Source organism: Diplotaxodon limnothrissa, linkage group LG7 (assembly GCF_057381915.1).
Source record: "Diplotaxodon limnothrissa isolate DT_005_m linkage group LG7, D_limnothrissa_male_GT1.1, whole genome shotgun sequence".
Taxonomy (NCBI): Eukaryota; Metazoa; Chordata; class Actinopteri; order Cichliformes; family Cichlidae; genus Diplotaxodon; species Diplotaxodon limnothrissa.
This window is the reverse complement of record NC_140602.1, coordinates 51,007,018-51,031,491: the sequence shown is the minus strand read 5'-3', so window position 1 is coordinate 51,031,491 and position 24,474 is coordinate 51,007,018. Positions and strand designations below refer to the sequence as shown.

The window sequence follows — 24,474 nt, the reverse complement described above, 5'->3', positions numbered from 1 at the left end:
CTAGCCGCCTGCCTACGCAACCCCATGTTCTTCCGAAGGTGAAGAACCCAACAAAAACGACCGCCGGAAAATACAAAGGCAAAAGAAAAAGACAAAAAAAAAAAAGAGTAAAGATCAAAATTAATATATTAAGAACAAAAATATGAGATATAGGAATCTGAATTTATGAAATCTAAAGCCTGTGCATTGTCACTGAAAAACAGCAGCGGTATTCAAGTAAATGAGCTCAGATATATGTTAATGATCCTCTAGTTGCTTTGCTTATATTACCCCTCATATTCTTGTATATGGCATCAGATCAAAATGACCAAGCGCTTAGACTTGCATCTCCTGTAAAGTGCATATTGGCTGGAAGCTGGTCTCCCAATTCCTTACAGACAAAAAAAAAGCAACCAAAAGAAAAGCATTTATGCTCCGATCATTGTGGCAAGGTGGGCTGCCATTTTTGCTCATCACTACTGTTAAATGGGGACTTTCCTCTCTTTCCTCCCCCAGCCCCTCTCCCCTATTCAGCTCTTATTTAATTACACTGCTGTATTTTAACATTGTGTGAGACACCGCCACCTGACCCCCCCCCCCCCAAAAAAAAAGGCTTCCTGATGTGTTTTCATGTGGTAACTCTGCAGGGACACGTTCCTGCTGTTACCAGGAGTGACCCCCCCCCCTCCCCCCTACCGTGGTAATTTGTAAATATTGTAATTCTGTACAGCTGAAGGGCACACAGAGTGGGACTGACGGCCAGTAAACTGGGATTTTTTTCCTTCTATTTTTCCGACTAGCACACCTTGCCACATCACCGCTTTCCACCTCAGTTGCCCCTGCCTATTGCTGTAGTCCTGCATGATTAGATTTAAACAATGCTAATCTCACTGTATGCTAACGAGTCTATATAGAGACTTTTGTTTATATACAATGTAAACTAACTGGGCACAGTAGGACGTGTGAGTGTGTGTGTGTTGGTGGACCACAGGCAAGCCAATAAGACACTGATAAAAGTGGGGGCTGTTTAGGACGTAAAGGGCCAGTACACACAGAAATAAGTTATTCTGATTGTGCTCAGACTTCACGAGACAGCCTTCAAGAAGTCTAATTTGTGTGTAATGTCCCTTTTTATTTCCCCTGGCAGTGTATGATCGGTCCTTTAACCACAGCCCTGCATGTCATTGTTTATCATTAACCCCTCACAGGCACAGGAGTTGGATCGGTTTCACTGTGGAATAACCACAAAGAACCTTTTCCCCTTTTTGTTTGACTCTTTAAAACATAGCAGAAGTGATACAGTGCTGAGTTTTTAAGACAGGTGATGAGTGTTAACCTTGTAGCTATGGCTCGTCTTCTCATCTGCTTTATATCACCGCACACCACACAAAAATGTCGCGACACGAGAAAGCACCCATTAAACGATTTCATAGGCGAAAGATTCTTTAATTTATTGATTTATATATTTTTGATAGATGGAATCTGAACATGGCAAGTGCCTTTTGGAATGAAGCATTGCAGGTGCAGAAATGATATATTTTTGTTTCCCTCTGTTTTTTCTGGTTCTGCCTTAAAACTGTCTGAGCCCCAAAGCTTAACTGTTTTCCTCGGTGTTTCCATTAAAAAAAAAACATCCCACAAATTTTTCTTTTTACATTTTAATTTGACCTCTTTGTTTTGTTTTTTTAAATTTCTCCTACAAATTAGCTATATCTTCTCTAGCTGGGGTGCAACGCTCAAATATTCACATGCAAAATGCATTTGCACTTTGCAAAGGCTTGGCAGCTGTACTGCTCTAATCTCAAGTCACATCTCACATTTATCTGTGCAAACTCAGTGTTCTTAAATGAAACAAGAATATAAAACAGTTTTTGGCAGACTGAAATAAACTGAGCTCCACTATGGCAGAGTTTATTTCACCCACTGTGAACCTGCATGGGCAAGTTAGGGTAATTTGGCGTAGTAAGACCTTGGAGCTGGATTTATATGGACAAAACATACATAATTCCCTACTTTAGGCATATTTTGTTTCAAAAGGTGTTTTGCGATGATCCGGTAAATGACAGCAATTAGGTCAGATGAAGAACACGAATGCTCACACTGACTTATTGGAGCCTCCGCATGTATGAAATAGATTCAGTCGCTGCCATGACTTTAAGGAGATGTGGAGACATCGTTGCCACATATTTATTTCAGTGACAGTACAAGTCTGTAACTTTCAGTTCAGCTGCTGCTGTACAATGACTCTTTTTTGGAGTTGTTTTGTGTACAATCGCTCACAGTCCTCCACGTTATGGAGATAACTTCAAAAAGCTACTTTGTTAACACTCTTACTCCCTGTGGCTTGTGTATAGTGAACCACACACAGACTAACAGACTAACCTTCGCAGAGCTCAGAGGGTAACTGAGGTTGGCGTCTCCAGAATAAGCTATGGCTAGCTTGGCTTTTTGTTCAGGGTCTGGCCAGGGCAATCTTTTAAAACAGGGTGCAACTTTGATGAAATCTTTTGTGTTTAAAAAAAATGTTTTGATGAATTTCTCACAAAAGGGGCGCAGAGTCGACCTCTACACCACAAACACACAAGGTACTGTTGCAGTTTTTTCTACAGGGCATTTCTAACCATCCGAACACACTCTTCTTTCTGTATCTTTATACGTTCTGGTCACGGAGAACAAACACTAACATTGCTAATGTGTTTTTTCCCCCCCCCAGTTTTTCTGAATGTGAACTGTTTGATCTTTTTATAAGACATCCCTCCAGACAATTCTGTTGTGATAAAAGGAGCTTTAGTTCGGGTAAATAAAGAAGGAGATTGAGCTGGATTGTCAGCAGTGAATGTAAAAATGAACGGTTTAACAATCACGCACATCATTGATGCTCTGCTCATCAGTGTGTGTGTGTGTGTGAGAGAGAGAGATTAAATCAACCAGCATTCAACACAAGCTGCGAGTCTGAGTTGAAAGGTGTGATGTGACGTCTGGAGAAATGATTTTGCAACACGTCTTCATTTTTTTTTAGAATTTTAATACGAGATCATGACTTTTGTGCAATTATTTTGAAGAATGTCAATGGCGAGTAAGCACAGTTGTGTGTTTAGTAGTAGTTCATGTGTGTATTCATGTTTTGTCACTTTGAATTGAATTAGAAAACCACTGTCATTCCAGCTTCTAATTTTTGGGAGGGGGTCTTAAAATGACCTCTTATGGATTCATACACTATGAAAAATGATTACATGTCACACGTTGTCACACAGCTGTGCCAACTTAAAAAAAACAATCTTTGGATCTCCAGCTTGGCAATTTTCACCTTTTTCTTTTAACTTCTATTGTAAATAATAACAGTTCAACAATGCAATAAACACTTTATTGCACTCAGACAGGGAGGCAAGCTACTGCAAGGGGTCGGATGCTAAAATGTTTAGAGTCTTAAATGTGGAACTCTACAATGACGAAACCCTGTATAGCTCATCTGAGTCAGGTGATGTTGTTATTCAGTTCTTTTCTGATTCCTTCTCTCTTGTTTCTTTTACTCCGTGCTGTTTTAATGAATCGTTCCTTTGACATTGTCAGGTTTAAAACAAAAAAAATTCAAAAAGAAACAAACAAAAAAAAAAGAAATGGTATTGTTTCAGGCTGATCTCGAAGCTTCAGGCTATAGCGTTTCAAGTAAAGTCAAAAACAAATGCAAAAGAAAAAGAAAAAACTTACTGAAAGCTGTTACTGTAAACACATTTTAAAGGAACTGTGTATGTAAAAAATATTATGTATTATGTATGTGGTTGAAAATAAACAAAACCTTTGACCTTGGGCGTTCGTGGACCTTTTCTTTTTACCTGGAGACTAATTTAAATGCACTGCAGATTTGTTTCAGGCCTTGCTGTCGATAGGAACCATTTATCCAATCTGTCACTGTGACTCCTACACAGAATCTAATGTGCTTTCAGGCACTTTCAGGTGGATACACAATCTTAAAGCAGAGCCATTAACTAGTTCTCTGACAGAGAAAAATAATGTAGCATGAGAGTGCAGCATGAGAACAAGCGCACTGACCTTTCTCAGAGTATACCAATGAAATGAAACGCACTCGATGGCCACTTTATTAGGTCTACCTGTTTAATAACGCAAATCACTGATCAGCCAGTCAGTGGGGCAGGATGTCAGTGCATTTAGGCATGTAGATATGTTTTACATTACTACCTTAAATTTAAACTATGCATCAGAATGGGGGTGAAGGTTCATTTAAAGTGATTGAAAATGTGGCTTTGTTGTTGGTGCCAAACCACGTTGCAAAACCATTTTTAGAGTTTACAGAGAATGGTGCAAAAAAGAGAAAATATCGAGCGAGTGGCAGTTCCCTGAGCAAAAATGCCTTTTTGATACCAGAGGTCAGAGGAATATAGTCAGACTCCTTAACATGCAGGCAAGCGCAACTAAAGAAAAACATTCATTACAACTAAGGGATGCAGAAGAACATCTCTGAATGCACAACATATTAAACCTTGAAGCAGATGAGCTACACCTGTTGACACACCTTTAAACCTTAAACGGGAAACAGAGGCCAAAATTGAACAAGGGGACACTGGAAAATGTTGCCTCCTCTAATGAATCTTGCTTTTTGCTGCGATATGCAGATTATAGGGTCACAATTTAGGATAAGCAGCATGAAAGCATAGATGCATCCTGCCTTGTGTTGACGGTTTAGGCTGCTGCTGGTGGTGTAAAGGACCTGAGCGTTGTTTAAACACCACCTGACTATTGTTGCTGACCCTGTCCATTCCTTGGACCAAAGTGCGAGGAGGAGCCAACAAATATGCAACAACTGTGTGATGTTATCATGTCAACATGGACCAAAATCTCAGAAATGTTTCTAGAAATTATTCGATGCCACAAAGAATTAAAGCAGTTCTGAAATCAAAAAAAGTAAAAGGTGTGTAGTGAGTGCAGATATAATTTCTAACCTAGCCGTGCCTTTTGTGATAAGACAGTAGGCAGCATCGCTGGGCATGACTACTTTTGGCAATTTAATTTTTTGCATCAGCTAATACTAATACTGATTTCTCATGTACTTTGTTAGCAGCAGAAGAGATCAGACACTTGAAATTAGCAGCACAGGAGGCCTCGAGGATGTGGTTTTTTTATTTTAGTAATAAGTCTTATAAATCTTTACAATTCTAGTTTTTTAAAAGTGAATATTTTCCACTTTTCTCCAAGTTAAATGACTCAAAAATGTTTTTCCCTCTAAACAAAAATAACAACAAATAAAAACAGCCCTGACTGTCCGCCCACTAATTGTGTTAACGTGAGGCCAATCAGATGTTCTGCCTCGTCTTCAAACATTAGTTGGACATTTGAAAAGGAAAAATGACAACAGAGACTTGCATTAAAATCCATCTTTATTCATATTAAGTCATTTTTAAAGTTCCTTTGTGTATCAAGTATTGTCATGAAAACATTCCACTATCCCCGTCCACTCCGTCTGGCCCTCCATCCATAATCCGCCCTTTTGTGTGGAATTCACAGAACGAGGTGACACTGTCAGCTTGGCTTAAGCCCATTATTTCCCGGTGAAGGCTGTGAAATGAGAAGCGCAGGCTCCCCTCTCCCTCCTTCACTTGTTCAGGCACTTTTTTCTTCTTCTTTTTGACTCCATATGCACATTCCAGATGTCCTGCAATGACCAGCAGCAGGTTTAAAAAGAAGCCGAGCACCAGGTCCGCGCACACGTGTACGCACCAACTCCTCTCTGACGCAGGTCCATTCCTGGTCTGATCTATCAGAGGTGTCCCGTTTTGTAATCATTCGCAAATCCACATCATGTGCAGACATTTGGTTTCGGGCTACATAAATACACTTCATCCATATACAGTCACTTTACAAATATTCAGTTAGTGTATGCCGACCCTCGTAGACTCATGCAACCATCATGCACATACCACTTATTACTGAATTTTGCTGCCAGGCTGATAATGTCATCAAATTAGAGGCTTTAAAATCCCAACTATTTCACAGTTATGACCCACAAACGTGTGCTGGCCTCGAAAAATCAGTAAATTGTATCTTTAAAAGCGGCATGCCATACAGTTTCTTATCTGAAATTCTGAATTCAAGACTTAAAAGATTTATGCCAATAACCCACTGTGCAACACCTTGAACTGTACTCTAACAAACTACAAATCATTCTTCAGTATCAACTCAATTCATGCCATATCCATCTGAATATCAGTAAACCACAATGCAAACTATCTAATCTAGTCACGTCTGCATTTATCTATACAATATTTACAGTACAGGCTCTTTTTCTTTTGGTCATGGGTAAATATAACAGCACAGAAGCACAGGCACACGCATCGACACATAGACCGACAGAACATCCAGTACCAACTTGCAGAGACTAAACAAACATTTAAGTGCAAAAGAAAAAAAAACTGATAGAAAATAGCACACGTTTATAGCTTTGCTTAAATATCACAAAAACAATGAAGTGTCAGTTTTACTTCTCTTTACAACATATGACATCTTTGACATGAGCAGATGCAGAAATATATTGAACACTAAGGTGTGTTTTGGTTAGATGGTAAAAATGAATAAAAAGGAGGAGTTCGGTGTGGTCTTTTCTGCATTTTCAGGTCCAAGGTTGGTGTTGGTATTGTTCTTTTTTTTTAAATTTTTTTTTAACATTTTGTCTTCCCTTCTATCTCGGAGCTAACATAAAATGGTAGTACCATATGTCCTCATAGGCTGTTGTGTACTGTCCCTTTGCTCCATTTCCCAGCCAGACAACTGAACAAACCCCAACCACTTCTGGGAGACTGGAGTGTGTCCATGAGCGTCTGTTTAAATAAGGCTATATACAGATAATGTCACTCTGGCATCACTCCAGGTGATGTTTACATTTATAAAGGCGGCTTACATCAGCCCTATATCTCCTATTTCTTAAATTAAAACGTGCCGTTACCCTTTGCAGTGTGTTTTCCCTCCTTCGATCAGCAGCCAAATCTTGTTTAGAGTCTCTCTAAAGTTCACGTCATTATAATAACCCAGTTCCTGTCTTGGCTGCCATCTTTTTTCAGCCTTCCTTCACTGTATCCAGATGGTGTTGTTTCGCTCTGGTCGGCGGGGATCGGTGGCTGCGGCGTTGCCAGTTGCGGTGAGGTCACTAAATGTGGAGAAAAACTGTTCCATCTCTTTCTGTAGCATCTGGTTTCGCCGCTCGGCGTCATCCTTGGCGCGCTCAGCGTTGCGCAGCTTGATCTCCGCCATGGTGTACTTCTTCCTCTCCTGGTCCAGCTCCTCGTGTAGGTTCACCATTTCAGTCTCCAGCTCCAAATTACGCTGCTCCAAACTGCAAATGAGGCATACACGGGATTAGGAAAAGATTAGCAGTGCCGTAGTGAACAGAGGATTTGCTCATCTCAGAGCACAAGGGCAGCTGCAGATCTTTTTAATTTTCTTAATGACCTAATGAATTACATGCAACCACAATCTCTGGGGCTGTGGAAGTCTTAGAGGCCCAAAAATAAAATAAAAAAGGCAAATGGCAAACTGATACAGCTCCATAGTTTTCCATGTTAATATAGCCAACTTTAAGATGAACTATAGCTCAAAGAAAAAAAACCCAAAATAATTCTTTGGCAAATTTCCTCTTCCTTGACGGCTGTATGGGGGCATTTTTCTCAAACTTGATGTTCAAACAGTCTGAAAGCTTAAATAAGTTACGGATTATTCAGGAAAGGGCTATTTTGAGTGACTTCTAGGTACCTTTTCGTCCTGTTCAGTGTTCAGGTTAGATTGGAGATATCAAACTTTCGCCTATGTGAAGTGCCACCAGTGAAACTCTTCTTTTTGTCAGTATAAACAACTACACATTTAATGCCTGCTACATTGTTACATAAAAAAGAGGTGTAGTTTCAACCATATGTCTCAGTTTTGTTTTGCATTTGCAGCAGCAAATGAAAAACATCTGTCAGCTTGACTCGTAAGTAGAAAGAAATAATTGTATAAAACTACTTACTACTTTTTTCTTTTATTACTTTGGTACAGGATGAATGTAGCAAAAGCTGTAAAACTTAACAAAACACAATTTATGCCCACTTTGACATTTTCCAAAGCCATGCAGTGGGCTGAATTGGAGTCACTTGTCCCCCACTGGAACCCGAGCCTCATGCTTGACAACTTTACAAGCTTGTAGCTAAAGGAACAGAGTGAAAAAGACAGCTTCTGATTGGCTATTTGATCCTCACTGGAGAGTTTGCCCGTTTTGTTGCTTTCCCATTATACGACAAAGCCATGTGGTTGCCAAAGACTAAGGCAGCTGTTCAGACTTGTGTACACTCCTGCTCATTAATGGGAATGCCCATTAATAAGATTTTGATTGGTGGTTTCAGTTTTATTTCATCTGCAGCCATCAACTTAGATGATCTGCCAAAAGGCCACGGTGACCTTTGGATAGTAATGAGCCAACAAAGGGCAGCTGGTGAAGCTGGCAGGAGGTTACAAGGGCTAATGAGATAATGATGGAATCAGGTGAGGGGCATAAAAAAAGAAAAGATGTGGGCAGACACAGAGGAGGGTGCAGTCACTGCCAGTGAACTTGAACTCTGCGTTTTAATGAAGTGGTGAGATGTTGATTTATAGAGTGGATCCTGATGCTCTAGAAAAGTTTATTCACTGGCTTCTTGTGAAATGGAGGGAATGGTGGACGTAGTAAAAAAGGAAAGAAGACACAGAGCTGGGTGGAGGATGTTGTGTTTTATCACTCATGTACCGGTATGTTTCTGTCAACCTGACTAATGCATGAAGCCTGCTGCACTAAAAGAAAACAGTGGTCTCTTAGAGCCACCCATGCAAAACAACATTTTACAGCAGGTTTATAGTTGGGACACATTTTTTTCCTGTTCACTGCTGGCATATTACAGAACAAAGTAAGGCTTTGAAGAGCTGTAGCATCTGACTAACGTGTGCCAGCTTTTCATATCCACAGGAAGGAAAAATTCAAAATAGGGACTTGGTTTTTTTTAAGTGCTAGATTAAGAGAGGTAGCCTGCACCTAACCTCATTTTAAGATTTGAAATTTCCTTTTTTCTCTTTTGATGTGACTGATCTCTACTGGTCTAAACCTTTGAAGATGACAGTAAGGTACACAAGAAAACCTCACTGGTTTACATGCCTGATCACCTGAGAAAAAAGATGGATAGTTTGCAAAAAAGGCCAAAGTAAAGATTAAGCGCTTGTATTGATTCAAGCCCTTCACACATGGAGCCGTACCTTTTTATCCTGGCCTCATACTCGGCCTTCTGCTTGTGCATTTCCTGCTTAAGACTGGCCACTAGACTGTGCAGAGCGCTGTGGTTGCCGGGTCCGTTACCAACAGGAAAACCGTCGCTGTTATCACTGCTGCTCGTGCCCCGACTGCTCCTCCCAACCTCTCCACTTCCTTCTCTGTCGCCATTTCTGCCCTCTCCTCCTTCGCCAGACTGGGGATGCACGCAGTCTTGTGCTGGTCCATCCAAGTCTTCGTAGTGCCCTCCATAGAAGTCCTGCTCTGGGCAGGTGGTTGTGGAGGAGCGACAGGAAGTGGAGTTGTCAGGGAGGGAGATTTCACAGGAAGAAGTGGACCAGGTGGCACTGTCCACACTCTGCTTGTCCTCGCAGCTGGTATTCAGACACGTGTTGGCGATCTGGTTCTGCTGCTGCAGGTTGTGATGGTTTAGCTGCACGTTATCGTATGTGGACAGACGATTCTGATTGGTTGTCTGATCTCCGCCGTGGCAGTCACGAGCTTTGCTGTTCTCCCGTAACATTACACAGCCATTCGGCTGCCAGAGGCTGTTGCGGCTGTTCGGACTCCCTGTGACAGCGTCAGTCCCATGAACGCCCATGCGTACAACTCCAGTCCCATTCCCTGTAGCGCTGTTTCCACTCGTGACGCCGCTGGTGCCCATTTTTGTCCCCGAGCCTTTGAGTGTGCCACTGCGACGCACCGGTAAGCTGCCACCTCCACTCTGGCTCTTTTCCACAGTGGGATCTGAAGAGGGTGAGGAGCTGAAGGACCCATTGGTAACAATGCCACTGCCTTTACTAAAAGCTGGATTCTTTTTAACGGTCAGCGGTGGACTGCGGGTGACGTCGAAGCGTCCCATGACTCCATTGCGGGGACTTGCCGATCGTGGGGAGCCACTGTTGTCTGCGTGCTGACGGTGTGAAGGAGACTCGTTGGCTTCCCAAACACACTGCCGCACAACATGTGTGTTGTTGTTCTCAGCATTCTGAGACACTGTAGTGATGGCTGAGGTAGATGTAGTGGTTTGTCGCCGTGGCTGTTCAATATTGTTGTTGACGAGCTCGAGGGCAGTAGGGCTGTCTTCATCTCGGGGGAAAAGCACGTCGTGGTGACCAATCAAAACAGCCATGAGCTGCTGGACCAGAACAGTACCTAAAAAGAAACCGAACATCATCATCATCTTTCTTTTAAAACCAACATTCATCTTATTTAAGATTTAAAACTAAATATTAAGAAAGTAAGACACGTATACCTGACATTCTTCAACACTCACCTTCCATAATTGCTACTGGATCCTCAATTTTTGGCCTCAAGATATTTGGCCCAAAGACTGTGGCCAAGTTTTGGACACTCATTTTATTCACCCCTGAATATGACTGGACTTCATCAAGAAACCTAGGGAAATGGAAAATATCAGCTTCTCATGGTTCAACAATGTAAAACTGTATCCAAAGTTAATTATCAGTACCTGCAGATGTATTTTAGGAGGTTGTAGTTCACTGGAGGTAGACTTTCCACGAGCCTTCTCAATTCCTTCATACCCTGCAGATAATAAACAGTTTTAAAGTAACAGTAACTCAGCAAAATAATCATTCATAGAAACTTTTGCAACAGATTGTCTGTAAAGCCCGTGATTGATCACAGTGTGTATAATGAAACAATCACACCCAGGATCCAGTGGGAAATGAATCAGTGGAAAAGAGGGGGGTTTATGTAAATATATGCTCACTGGTCACTTCATTAGGTACACTTATTTAACAAACATCTGAACAATCAATTCTGTGGGAAGAAACTCGAAGCATTCAGGTGTTTAGATACTGTCAAGACTGTTTTGAGCTGACGGGAAAGCAACGGTAACTCAAATGACAACTTTTTACAAACGAGGAATGCAGACGAGCATCTCTGAATGCACAGTACAGTGAACGCTGAAGCAGATGGGCAACAGCAGCAGAAGTCACTGTGTGCCCCTCCTTAACTGAGAAAAGGAAACTGGGGCTACAATTTGCATGAACTCGCCAAAATTAGACAATAAGATATTGGAAAAGTCTGCCTAGTCTGCTTAATCTTGTTTTCTGCAGCAACTCTCACATGAAAAGGTCTGAATTTGGCAGGATGAAAGCATGGATCCATGCTGCCTTGTATCAGCTGTTCATGTTGCTGCTGGTAGTTTAATGGCATAGGGAATATTTTCTTGACACATTTTGTATCACCCTTAGAAAAACCCAAGTATTCCAGCTTTATATTTAATGAAAATCCTTTTTGCTCTCGATACAAAACTGTGACTAGAAAAAGCAAACCAGATATAAGAGGATTTATCATTATACCCATTTATAAACTATCTATATGGATGTGCCACTGAATCAGAAGTAGTCTCAGTTAGGTTACTGAGAATAAAGGATATGTGGAAACGCTCTGAGGCCTTTTCACATAAAAAAAATAAAATAAAATAGTGAACTCTTTTCCATCCATCTCCTTTCAACTTCAAAGTCCCAGGAGGGTTAAAAAGTGAGGAAACTCATCCACACTTTACCATATGTCTTCTCATACCCATCTGTAGCATATACACACACACACACACACAAAAAAACCACAAACTTAGGTTCAGGAATGCTGAAGAGGGGAAAGACACTGAGGGAGCAAAAGGCTAACCCCAGCCATGCTGCCGACCGTGCCTCATGGTGTGAGCGAAATCCTATTTAGATGTTAAAAGTCAAAACGGACTCAACAAAGTCATTGTGTGTGAAACACAGGGCTGAGCGTGGATGACTGGGCGGCAAAAGAGCAGATTAAAAGCCAAAGAATAAGACTTCTGTGAGGGCTTTTCAGTACCAACGTTTATTGTTATAAAGGTTGAAACTTTAAAAAAAAAAAAAATCCGTATGTGTGCGAAAGCTAATTTGCCAGTAGATGTGGTTACAAAGAAAGCAATCATCGCATGTTTCTTACCATTTCATCATCTTTGCCCAGGAGCTTGGCGCAGGACAGGAACTCATCGTACTTCTGGAAGGGGATGACGGGCTCGGGCAGCTCTCTGAGATACAGTTTCAGCAGAGAAGCTACTGTGTGCACATCTGTGTTACTGTTGAGAGACAAGACACCGGTAAAAAGTTAGGGCCATCATTTATCCTGAACCGCATGGAGACAAACAGCAATCACCATGAGGCCAACTCCAACTTTAGGTTTCACACTGTTGGAGAAAAATGTCAAGCTGTAATAGTGTAGCTGTAGTGTATGCATACAACTGACATTACTGACCAACTACTGACTGCTAATGCAGGTGGTACCATCATTTTCCAGTTTTTATTTTCTCTGTTTCCAATCGGCACTTTCTGATTTATTTAATATGCCAGCACCAGCCTAAACGTCTGCCAAGAGGCCACTGCAGCCTCTGGAGCAGCTGGCGAGGCAGGCAGGAGGTCGCAAGGCAGGAGGTCACTAAAGAGGGAATTCGCAAGATGAGGGACATCAAAATCAGACACAGGCAGGTACACGGGAGGCTGTAGTTTCTACCACAGCAAAGCACAAACAGGAGGGCAGAAATGTGTTACTGTGCAGAGGACGTGATGGACGCACTCGTCAGTGTGAATTTGAATTTCGGGAAGTGGTGAGATGTTGATTTATAGAGTCGATCCTGACAGTTTCATCCAGGTTTTATTTATGTTATTGGTTGGAGTGGCACAATGCTGTGAAAAAAGCGATCCATAGCTTGGCTCAGTATGTTTCATTACTCAAGTATGCTCTAGATGAAGGCTGCTGCATTAAACAATCAGTGCTTAGTCTCCTACAGCCACCTACACACAGCATAATATAACAGCAGGTGTATAATTGGGAAGTATGATTGTTCCTTTTTACTGTTGGCAAAATACTGAACAAAGAGATGCCTCGGAAAGTTTGTGTGGCTGGCTACCACGTCCCTGCCAAAGGAAAGAAAAGCACGAAATAAGGGTTTTTTTTCTCCCAGTCCATTAATCCTGGACATCACTGAGCTGAATTTACCGTGAAGAGGGTGATTCTCACAGTTTACTGATCTTTATTGGTCTGAAATATTACCTGTGGAGATAACGGATATAAATGAGAGCTTGGCTGCCTTACAAGGCTTATCAAGTGGATAAGTAGTTAAGAAAATGGATGGACGGGCTTCAAGTGCTTTTGAAAAAGACCAGAGCAAACCAGTGATGGGACTAACGGCGTTACTTACGGCGTTACTTTTTTCAGTAACGAGTAATCTAACTAATTACTATTTCTATCGTTACAACGCCGTTACCGTTACTAACAAGAAAATGTGGTCCGTTACTATTTTTCAAAAAACAGATGGTTGAACCTGTGTCCAGTTTATATCAGTTGCACGGAAGTAGCTGTAAGTAATCTGGTCGCTACAGCTTTAAGCAACTGTGCACTCCCGCGGACGGCAATCGCTTTCTGGCAGACGAACACTTTTTGGCACAACACCTGAAGCTGCTAAGGGGGTAAAACAATCACATGAGTGCTGCTGTTTGACTGAGGAAGAATAAAGTACCGTGGTCGTGGTAAGCCAATCACATGACAACAACAACAACAAGCAACAAGCAGCAACAAGGTGATATATACCAGTTTTTAAATTGTGTTAATAGGCCACGTAAAACCAGAGTCATGATAAACAATATATGCGTGTTTTTTCCTGAATACTTTCGTCACGTTGTCTAAGGACAGCGCTAGCAAGCACCCTCTGCTTATGAGCAAAAAAAAAAAAAAAAAAAAAGGACAAAACCCCCCCCCCACCCCTTTCGTGTTGGTGGAAAAATGCACCATGTCGACCAATCAATAATGATATGGCACCAAGACATTTGGTTGTTTAGAAAGAGGGGGAAGTTTTAGGAGTGATGGCGAGAGAGAGAGCGAGAGAGAGAGCGAGTTTTGAGATGTGAGAGATTTGTGACGTTTAGCGTGTTTGGAGTGTGTAGTTAATGTGTTGTCTTGTGTAGTTAGTGTGTAGTGTTGTGGATAGTTTTGTGTTGTGTGTCAGAACAATGAGGCGACTGCTGTCTCCAGGTAGAAAACATGAGTGATACACCTGCTGCTGTCAGACCTGCAGGTATCAGGCTGTGATGTTCTCCTTTATAATGGACAGAAATTATTTTTTTGGAGTGGCACAAATAGTTTGTGCGGCATCTTATTGATGCAGAACAGCTGATTGTTCTGTAAATAGTTTGAAATGGTTATTTAAAAAAGGGTAAAAGGTAAATGACTGCAAACAACTTTGTTTGCAAAACCTGTGCATAGGATTTTAAATTGACAATTTATAGTTGCATTTAAAGTTATGAAATATGATTCATTAAACATGTTTGTGGATGTTACAGTAAAAAAACTTTTCTACTTGGAATTTATGTTTTTTGTCTGATTTATGATCAATTGTGTTAATGCAGTATGTCAAAATGAAAACATAACTGTAAATTCAGACACGTGAGGTTGTGCTGAAAAGAATGACACCAAACAAGGCAAAGTAAATAGTTTTTAAAGGTGAAATGTAGAGGTTTAATCAAAAGTAGTGAAAAATGGCCAATTATACCCTGGACCCCAGAGGGTTACATTTTTAAAAAAAGTAACGCAATAGTTACTTTTCAAGTAATTAATTACTTTTAGACTGATATTTAACATTTTACAATAACAAACACAACCTGCAATTCCAACTTCCATATTTCTGTTGTTTTTATATATCCTCAAATGTTAGAGCACGCATTTGTCCATTTTGCAACATTGTTTTAACTTCCCAAAATCTGAGTTCAAGTCCACACATACTTTCAGTTGTACAAATAGGAAATAAGTTGATTATCTTGGATATTTGTACCTTGTGTTGTGAAACTGGTGTCTACAGCACTTTTTTTTTCTGGTTAGAGCCCTTCCGAGATCTGTAGAACCGATCTACATTTAAATACAAAAATTTGGACAAAGTGGCGGTTCTTGTTTTGTTTTAGATACCCTGTGCAGCATACGTACTGAGGCTGCTGTTACTCTGGAACCAGATGGGGGCAGTTTACATTTACACAAGTTTAAGATACAGATTGCCATTAAGTTGGAGACAGTTTTGCTGTTGTACAATCAACTATTTTCAATACGCTAAATGGACGGCATTGGCTAACTTCCATCCATCCGTTCATGACTCCATCGGTTAACATGAAATGCTTTAAAATAAGCTCATATTATACCTCGTACTGTCACTTGGCTACTCTGCAAACACTTCTTTAGCAAACACATTTCTGATATTGTGACATCCCTACTTCTATGTTAAGTTTTCCTGCCCTACTTGGGATTTTTCAAGGGGCTCAAACCTTTAACTGGTGATTGTAAACTGGGAATGAATATTGCGACTGGTTGTCTGCCTTTCTGTGTTAACACTGTGCTGGACTGTCAATCTTGTCCAGGGCACACCCCTTTTTTCCCTGACAAAGTGGTGCTATCTCACAAACTAACATATCATGAAAGTTTCCATCCACCTATATGTCCTGTTAAGTGCTTATCCAATGCAGGATAATGGGAGGTTGGCACCTGTACCAGCTGTCACTGGGTGAGAGGCAGGGTTGAGTCGAAATCTTTTTTTCTGTGAGGCGGCAGTGCTAATGTCATCACCACTGTACTGCTCAGACTCTTATTTTTGTCTATTATTGCTCCGTAATGATGGTTAGGAGCAAACTGTTGCATTCTTGTTTTCATCATACTGGACAGAATAATTTGTCTTTGATTTAGATTTAGCAGAAATTTGGTGGAATTCAGTAAGCTCCAATCAAGATGATGACTTTGGTCTGATGGGACACAGAAAAACTCATTTGTGCACAAAAATGTTCCTCTGAGCAGACACGTCAATGAACTGAGCTGTGCCGCTTTCTGTGCTCTCCAGACACCCACTCAGTCCAGAGGTCTAATTCAGCAACAGAAAATACCTGTTAAGGAGGTCAAGGGGCATATGGGTCCTTAAAACTTATTATATAATAAGGTAACTGCCTGCATTTGTTTATTATCTGTGTGGTTGTGCTCAAAAATGCAAAACCGGTTCAGTTTTGATTATTTGAAATCCGAATAATGTGTGGCAAAATGCAACACACAAATAACCAACAACAGAGTTGTGTTTTCTCTAATGTAATGAGGCGATATTCAAGCTGTTGTGTTCAGAGGGACAAAATGAAAACTGGCAAGTTAAACACCCATGTTTGATAACGATGACAGCTTCATCTCACAAGCTAACATTCCACCAGAATGACCTGAGACTGACCTCCAAGTGGTAACCATAAAACTGACAAATTGGACATTAGCCATGCAGAAGAAGACAGCCAAAGGAGGCCAAGTGCTAATATGAATTATGACAGAATTTGGGAGACCTGCAGAACTCCCACAGTAAAGATGGTTGAACAATGAGGCTGTGTTTTAAATATAAGACATGAAAAGAGCTGAGGAAATTTGTTCTGATACATCATCGTGTGCAAGAGACATCTCACCAGGTCAGGTATGAATATGGTGCCTGCAACAGATAGTGGACAGATAGTGTGCAAATATGAGGATGACCTCTCCCTGCATGGAGGGGAGTTATCATACATTTTAACTATCATGGATTTACCACATCGGTCTTTGTGATAGCGCTGTTCAAGCAGCTTGATACTTATTCAGGTACTTATCCTCAGTTTAATAAATCATAACAATAATGTTTTTGCCAAGCTTCAATTATCACATTGCTTAGACTTAAGATACATATTAAATATTCCTAAATTAAATAATTATGTCTTTCATAATTGATACAGGTTTCGAGCAGCTGTATCACTCAAGTTTCTCTAAGCAGATACAACTGAACCCTGTACTAACCCGCCCACTTTTTTTGCATTTCAACTCCCCGAGCCGAACGTATCAAGTCGACATTAAAACGCACTGAGGAAATCTAAACCAGCCTGTACGGGCACATTTCTGCTTACCAATCAAAAGAGGGCTTCTCTCCACAGTCAAAGGCATCCTGCAGCTCTTTGACCAGGTTGGCCTGTCCTGGCAGCCTGAAAAGGCCCTCTTCCTGAAGACCCCTCTGCCGAATGAAATCCACGCACTGCTCTACCAGCATAGGGGCGAGCTTGTTCCCAAACCGGCGTTCATACCGCACGGTCTCTTCCAGCTTCTGACCAAAGATCCCTGAAACAGACACACACAAAAAGTTTGCTAATGCTATAAAGGTGATAAATGTCAACTCTTCAGTTCAGTTCCTTTTTATTTCAAACATGTACATTCACAATCATTACAAAATATCATTCCATTTTTTTGTTTGAAAAGGAGTAGGCAGAAGTATACACTTATACTCTATTTATGCTGTTTACATTTTGTTATGCAGCCAAGCTTATAATTTAATACAGTGTGTAGGGCTGCTCAATTAATCGAATTTTAATCACGATTACGATCTGGGCTTTCAACGATCATTAAAAATGACTGAGCCGATTATTAGCCCCTCCCTCATTTATCCGCGACACCTTAAAGGCCGGTCCGTGAAAATATTGTCGGGCATAAACCAGTCCGTGGCGCAAAAAAGGTTGGAGACCGCTGATTAAGAGGACCCGAGGGAAGCTCGGAAAGCTAAGCAGAAGTTATTTGGAGAGTGACTGCCGTTGGTTGAAAAGAGAGTTTAAAAAAAAAAAAAAACTTCAGTGGTGTTGCACACTATTTTATATTATTTTTTAAAGTCATTGTTAACCCTTTAAAGCCGGTCAGAGCAGCACGCTCCGTTTTGCGTAACTATTTTTAAATCCCTGTAGAACCTGAACCGTGTAAGCTAGCGCAATAATTTGTTTTGCATATGAAACCGGAGGAGTTGTACTTACATCTGATGCCATCAGCTTGTCCTCGGTCACGGTTTCGTTCCACATATAGCTTTGCAAAAATTGCATAAAAAGCGCTTGCAGGAACAAAAACATAATATTCCAGAAACACGCTTTGCCGTTCCTATCAGCTGTTCGTAACACTTCCCACAGTGAAATGATGCACATGCTGTTTTCTTTGCAAATTTGCATCATAGGATTGTTTTTTGTTTTTCCTGCAGTATATAAAAATTGCTGTATCTCCAAAATAAAACTATGAAGACACTCAAAATAAATTTCCTGTTGTTGTAAACTATTTTTTGCAACTTTATTGTATTTAAAGTTTTGAGGGATAAACCTCTTAAATTTCTCCAAGTAGAAATATATGTAAACAAAACAAAAGCGATTTTCAATTTTTTTTGTAGTTTATTGCACTTTTTTGCAATTTATGTAATTACTATGCACTTAATGCATACATATTATTAAAATATGGGCTATAACAGTTGTATTGATGTATAGCAACTTGAAATGCTCCCACAAATGGCACTACAGCATGTAAAAAAATAATATAAGCTCTGGTGGACTTGGTTCTATAGTAGGTCTTAAAGGGTTAAATAAATATCGTCAAATAATCGTGATCTCAATTTCAGTGAAAATAATCGTGATTATCATTTTTGCCATAATCGAGCAGCCCTAACAGTGTGTACAAGATATTTATTCATATATATATATATATATATTTTTTTTTATCTAGAGAAATCAATGCTGTTTAATATGTTGAACTCCCTGACATTTCTCAAAGAATTGCAGAGGCCATTAGCATACCATCTACAGCTCAAGTAACATCAAAGAGAGCAGTTAAATCAATTGAAAGGAATTTATGATAAGGTTTTCCTGACAATCCAAGCAAATAAAATGTAAAATATTCTCTCTTGCACACACACACACACACACACACACACACACACACACACGCACGCACGCACACACACACACTTAGTCTGATGATCAAATCTCTAACTTCCTGAGCACCTCTCGCCTTTTGTCCGAGGCAGACGCTGTAGAAAAAAAACCAGCCGTCTCATGTGGATGCAACACAAGAGGGGATTAAAGCTGCCTTCCTGAGAGATTTGGATCTGCATACTTTTCCAGTCTCCAGATACAGAGAGAGGCTACTCACACACATACACACACGTGGTACAACATGGTACAATCAGACGCCGGAAACAGATTCAGCCTACCAGCATCCTCCTTAACACAGCAAGAAACGGCTTCAAATAGCCAGGGTCTGAAATAGACACTAAAAAACTAGAAGCTTAAGATTTTCAACAGGTGTATTGAGACTTTTCCCACAAACTGCTGCAAAGGCTTCAAAACATTTCTCATTAGAAGCGAATGTGATTACTCACCCCTCTTAAAAATGACGCAACTTTTAAGTTTCCAGAAAAAAGGCCTATTAATAAATTTGTGATAAGAAAACATACCAGAGGTGCAAATTTTCAAGTGCGTGCACACAAGCATTTTCCCAAAACCAGCCCTAATCTTTGCAGAAATGACAGAGAACAAAACAAAAGCAGTGGAATAGACTGGATGCATCAGTTTGACAGCGGGTCGGCCAAACTGTTCTCATTTCCATCTCTCAGAAAGCTGTCTTTGCTTGATGAGAAGAAGCTCCTCAGAAGTCTGGAGTCGCTCTGGGATTTTGCCACTTCGATCTTCACAGCAACCCCAATATGACAAAACAGTGAAATATCTGAAGCTGTGGGTCCACTTTTCCAAATATTAGACAGACCAGAGTAAAATACAGAAGAGCTCAGCTTCACTTTAGTAAAGAATGATTAATATCCGCGTGTATCGAAAAGAGAAGAAAGGGAAAAAAAATGAGTGAAAATGAGGTCATTCCTCCAGACGTTCTGGTCATGAGTCTAGGAATGTTTTCCTGGGTCACGTGTGTGTGTGTGTGTGTGTGTGTGTACCAGCTTATGCAGAGTGTGAGCAAGTGTTATATGAATATTTGGCGCTCCCAATAGTGCTGGATACGGGACAAACCACAAGACCAAAGCGTGCACATGAGTGACATCTCTGCAAAAAATCTTAGTATCTGCCAGTTGCACAGAATCTCTCTCTCTCTCTCACTCACACACACAAGTATAAAAGTGATTTTAGTTCATGGACAACATACAACCTGTTTTATCAAATACAAACCAATAAGACATTTCATGATAATCCACATAAAAAACCTCGAATTGCTTCTCTGACCTTTAGTGTAAAGGTAAAACATGCAAACGTGTAAAACATTTGCATTTAATGAACTGCCAATTTACAAAACTGACGAGGCCGGTCTGGATTGTCGTTAAGGAAATAAAGTTTAGATTCAACAATACGCCTCCAGACAGAAACATGCTGATGCAGCTCTGTTTGTTTTACCATCGCTCGGTGTGCCGTGGCAGGACTTAGGTAATGCTTTCGTTATTAAGATGGTTTAAAACGTAACGATGATTCAGAGATTTGGTATGGATGAAATTAACAGTTAGGACAACTACTCTCGGAGTGTGATCTGTATTTATGATTAGAAGAATGAACATAATTTAAAATTTGCCACTTAATTAGACACAATATGGTTAAAAACATTTGTTCCCTCCTACTGATAGTCTATAAATACTACTTAAAGCTCAGAAGCATAATATAAAGGCAAATGATGGCTGATCTCACATCCCGACTGACATTTAAAAACAAACTTTCTCCAGCTTTTATGGAGTTGAGATCAAAGGAAGTTTAGAAGAGGACACTGCAATCCAAAGCCAGAAGACAGATAAATGTACTTAACTGTGTGCTGCTTATCTGTAGGGTCACATTTAAAAGCAATTTTTTTTACTGTAAGTTATGACAGTTTTGGAAGCCACATTGAAGCTGAAAGTGCACAAGTGCGCAGGAGGTGAGGAGCTGAATTAATAGATGAAAATTGTTATGACCACCACTATTACTGAAAGTCAGTGCGGCACAGGGATCAGACAAAACTGGACAGAAATGGCACAGCAGTCTGGAATAGCTGACATTTACCACAGGGAACATGGCTTGGAAATGAGGCATTTTGAAAATATTAAAAGAAGCTCTTTTCAAATTCAAACACTTCCCCAAACTACGAAAAGACAACTGACATTTACCATGACACAGATCTCCAAAGATCCAGACGGAAAAGCCGCAGCTGCACATCTCACACTCTTTCCTGCTTAAGTGTTTGTTGCGGTTAATGCCACATCGCAGCGAGTGGCATCACAGCATGACGGTAAAGGTTTCAAGGGGGGCTCATTCATTCTGGCAGCCGCCTTCCTGTCACTTACTGAACAGAGTTTCACCACACTTCAGGATCACTCGTCAGCCAATCCGTGCTCAGCTAGCTTCTGCTGCTACTGCAAAATGTGAAAAGCTGGAATATGTGTGTGTGGTGTGTGCGCGCATGTGTCTGGGCTCTGTATATGTGTGCATGACAGAGACAAAGACAGCCTGGCTCTGGTCCAGCATGGAGCCACCTTTCGTGTGGTATCTTTGACGAATGGCTCATCCTTTTGAAGAGCAGTCAGCTGCAATAGACATCAAGCTGCCTGCACTGAAAACAGAGGGGCCAGCTCTGCCTCCTCTATTCATTTTGTTACTGAGAGCTGCCTGAACTGGCTGTCCAGTTACAAATGCTGCACTTGTGCCCTGTTCTTACACAAAGTAGGCCGGTGTCTGCCAAGGCGGTGGATAACGAAACCACGGCGGCGCAGCGGGAGGCTCGGTAATCAGCACGCTAATTCCAAAGTCAGGAACAACTTCATGAGAACAATTACAGCATCATGCACTTGAGCGATGACTCACAGCTTATTTTATGATTAGATTTCAGCTCACTTGACACATGTAACCGCTATAGAATGCATTTGTGTTCCTTTATTACATGACATGACCAGGCTGGGTAGAAATGAAAAACAAAAATGCTATGTGGAGATTCAAGAAGCACAGACTTGGATTTGATACTTCAAAAGACACTGAAAACATTATTATGTCAAGTAATGGCCAAGTACTGTGATAATGCCACCCGGAACACATGCCATGATGCCACAAGGGGAAAAAAAGGTTTTAAATGCCAGCACACTCTTATTTTATACTCAGTGGACTTTACCAGCTCTTTGTGCCATAGACTGCTGCTTGAAACATCCACATTACACAGTTGCTGCAGATTTGTCCCGTTCCACCACATGCCAGAGGTGATGGATTTAAGATCTGCTGACTGTGGAGGCTATTTCGTTACAGTGAACTCACTCCGAGTTCAAGAAGCCACTTTGAGATTATTTGAGCTTTGTAAAATAGCATGTCTTTCTAATGGAAGCTTCCATCAGTAGGGTACACAGTGATGATGAAGGGATGGACATGGTGTCCAAGTGTCCCAGAAAATACCCGACACCATTGCATCACCACCAGCAGCCTGATCATTTGATACAAGTAATCTATGCTTTCATGCTGTTTACACCAAATTCTGCATGTTGCAGAAATCAAGACTCATCTGATGAGGAAATGCTTTATTGTTTTTTTAAATCTTCTGTTTTCCTATTTTAAAGAGTAGGTGTGAATTGCAGCCTCAGTTTCCTGTTCTCAGCTGGAAGGAGTGGCAGTCAGTGTGGTCTTTTGCTGCTACAGTTCATGTGCTTCAAGTTCAATGTGTTGTCCATTTAGAAATGCTCTTTTGCATCACTGTTCAGCAGACTGGTCGTTCTCCTCTGACCTCTAGAACAAACATGACACTTCCTGCCAGAGAACTGTCGCTCACTTGAGGTTTACTCTTTTTCTCTGTAAACCATAAGGACGGTTGTGTTGGACAACAACCATGGCCAGAGATGGGCGCGTTACTGCAATCTGATTACTTTTTTCAAGTAACGAGTAAAGTAAGGGATTACTATTGCAAAAACGGTAATTAGATTACCGTTACTTTCCCATAGGAACGCTGCGTTACTGCGTTACTAAAACCGTGATTTTTTGCGAGAATGTCTCATGACAGTGACGTAAGCGAGTGCGCCGTTAGTGACAACAGCTGTGTGCAGATCAACAATGGACCACATATCGATTGTGGGAGAGAGTATGAGCGTGCAGCGTTTAAAGCGTGGAAGTACTGACCTTACTTTGAGTTTGATTCCGTAAAAAGTGACAAAAACATTAGCGTCCATCGTGCATGGGAAGAAAACTTCTTTTTACAGCGAAAAAAATCCCTAAACTTCCAAGCAAGCACCGAGAGCGCAACGACATAATGGGAAACTCACAGAGAAACTCGTGGATTCTTCAACTGACCGCGGCACACCTGCACCAGGGTAAACCTCCGCCTACCACAGTCCTGCTTTACGGTGAAAATAGAGCAACAGGACCGCTAGTCTTTGACTTTATTTATTTTCTGCTGTGTTTTACTTGCATCTATTTGATGCAAGTAAAACAGAGTGAGTGTAAACACTAAAAATATTTTATTTTATGGGCTGGAATGTGCAGAAAATAGGTTTAAATCTTAAACTAATTTATTCAAGTCAGAGAATGTTGCATATAATTACATTTTTTTGCTTGATGCATAAAGTTAAAAGATTAAAACTGATAAAACAAGTTAAAAAAAAAGAGACTTTTCCATTTGATTACATTTTGTATGATGGATTATGCAGAAAAAGTAGAATTGGGCTGAAAGATCTATCGCTTTATCACCTCTTCAGGTTGTAAATCGTGTTTTTAAAAAGTAACTAAGTAACTAATTAATTACTTTTGAAAATAAGTAATCAGTAAAGTAACGGGATTACTTTTTGGGGGAAGTAATCAGTAATTAGTTACTGATTACTTTTTTCAAGTAACTTGACCAACACTGACCATGGCACATTCAACGTCGCTTAAATCACCTTTCGTCCCCCTTCTACAGCTGTGTTTGAACTTCTGCAGGTTGTCTTGCTGATGTCTACACATTCAAACAGTTAAAAACAGAATAATTCAAATAAATGTTACCACTAATACGCTGTGTGTTCAGATGTACATATCTTGGACATGCAGAAGAGCATATCCAAAATATGCAACTAGTAGTTATTTTAATTACTTTGCTTTCCTATGAACTTGAAGTAGTCTGGTATTGTCTTCTGCGGTATCAACAATTCATTTTTACCCAGAGAATCTGGGGTAGTTTCAGTTTTTCAGACCATTCTCTGTAAACCCTAGAGACAACTATGTGGGAAAATCCCAGTAAATCAATGGTTTCTGAAATACTGAGACCAGTCTGTCTGGCATTAATAACCATTCCACTTTCAAAGTCACTTAAATCTCTTTTCTCCTCCATTCTGATCTTCAGTGCGAGATTCAGCAGGTCATCTCAACTATATCTACATTGTATAAATATATTCATCTGTGTTTTTGCATCACAAT

The 24,474-nt window shown here is 40.6% G+C and overlaps 1 protein-coding gene across 4 annotated transcripts in view; it reads right to left on the bottom strand.

Annotated features, from left to right (window-relative positions):
* Positions 1-5,376: 5,376 nt before the first annotated feature.
* arhgap24 (Rho GTPase activating protein 24) overlaps positions 5,377-24,474 on the bottom strand; it is a 96,824-nt gene continuing 77,726 nt past the window's right edge. For all 4 annotated transcript variants that reach the window (XM_085359867.1, XM_085359869.1, XM_085359870.1 and 1 more), the window contains 6 exons: positions 17,194-17,401; positions 12,206-12,338; positions 10,728-10,801; positions 10,533-10,654; positions 9,244-10,411; positions 5,377-7,321 (listed from right to left, as the gene is read on the bottom strand). In XM_085359867.1, the coding sequence (XP_085215993.1) occupies positions 7,057-7,321; positions 9,244-10,411; positions 10,533-10,654; positions 10,728-10,801; positions 12,206-12,338; positions 17,194-17,401 (1,970 nt within the window). In that variant the 3' untranslated portion in view covers positions 5,377-7,056. The remainder of the gene's footprint in view (positions 7,322-9,243; positions 10,412-10,532; positions 10,655-10,727; positions 10,802-12,205; positions 12,339-17,193; positions 17,402-24,474) is intronic.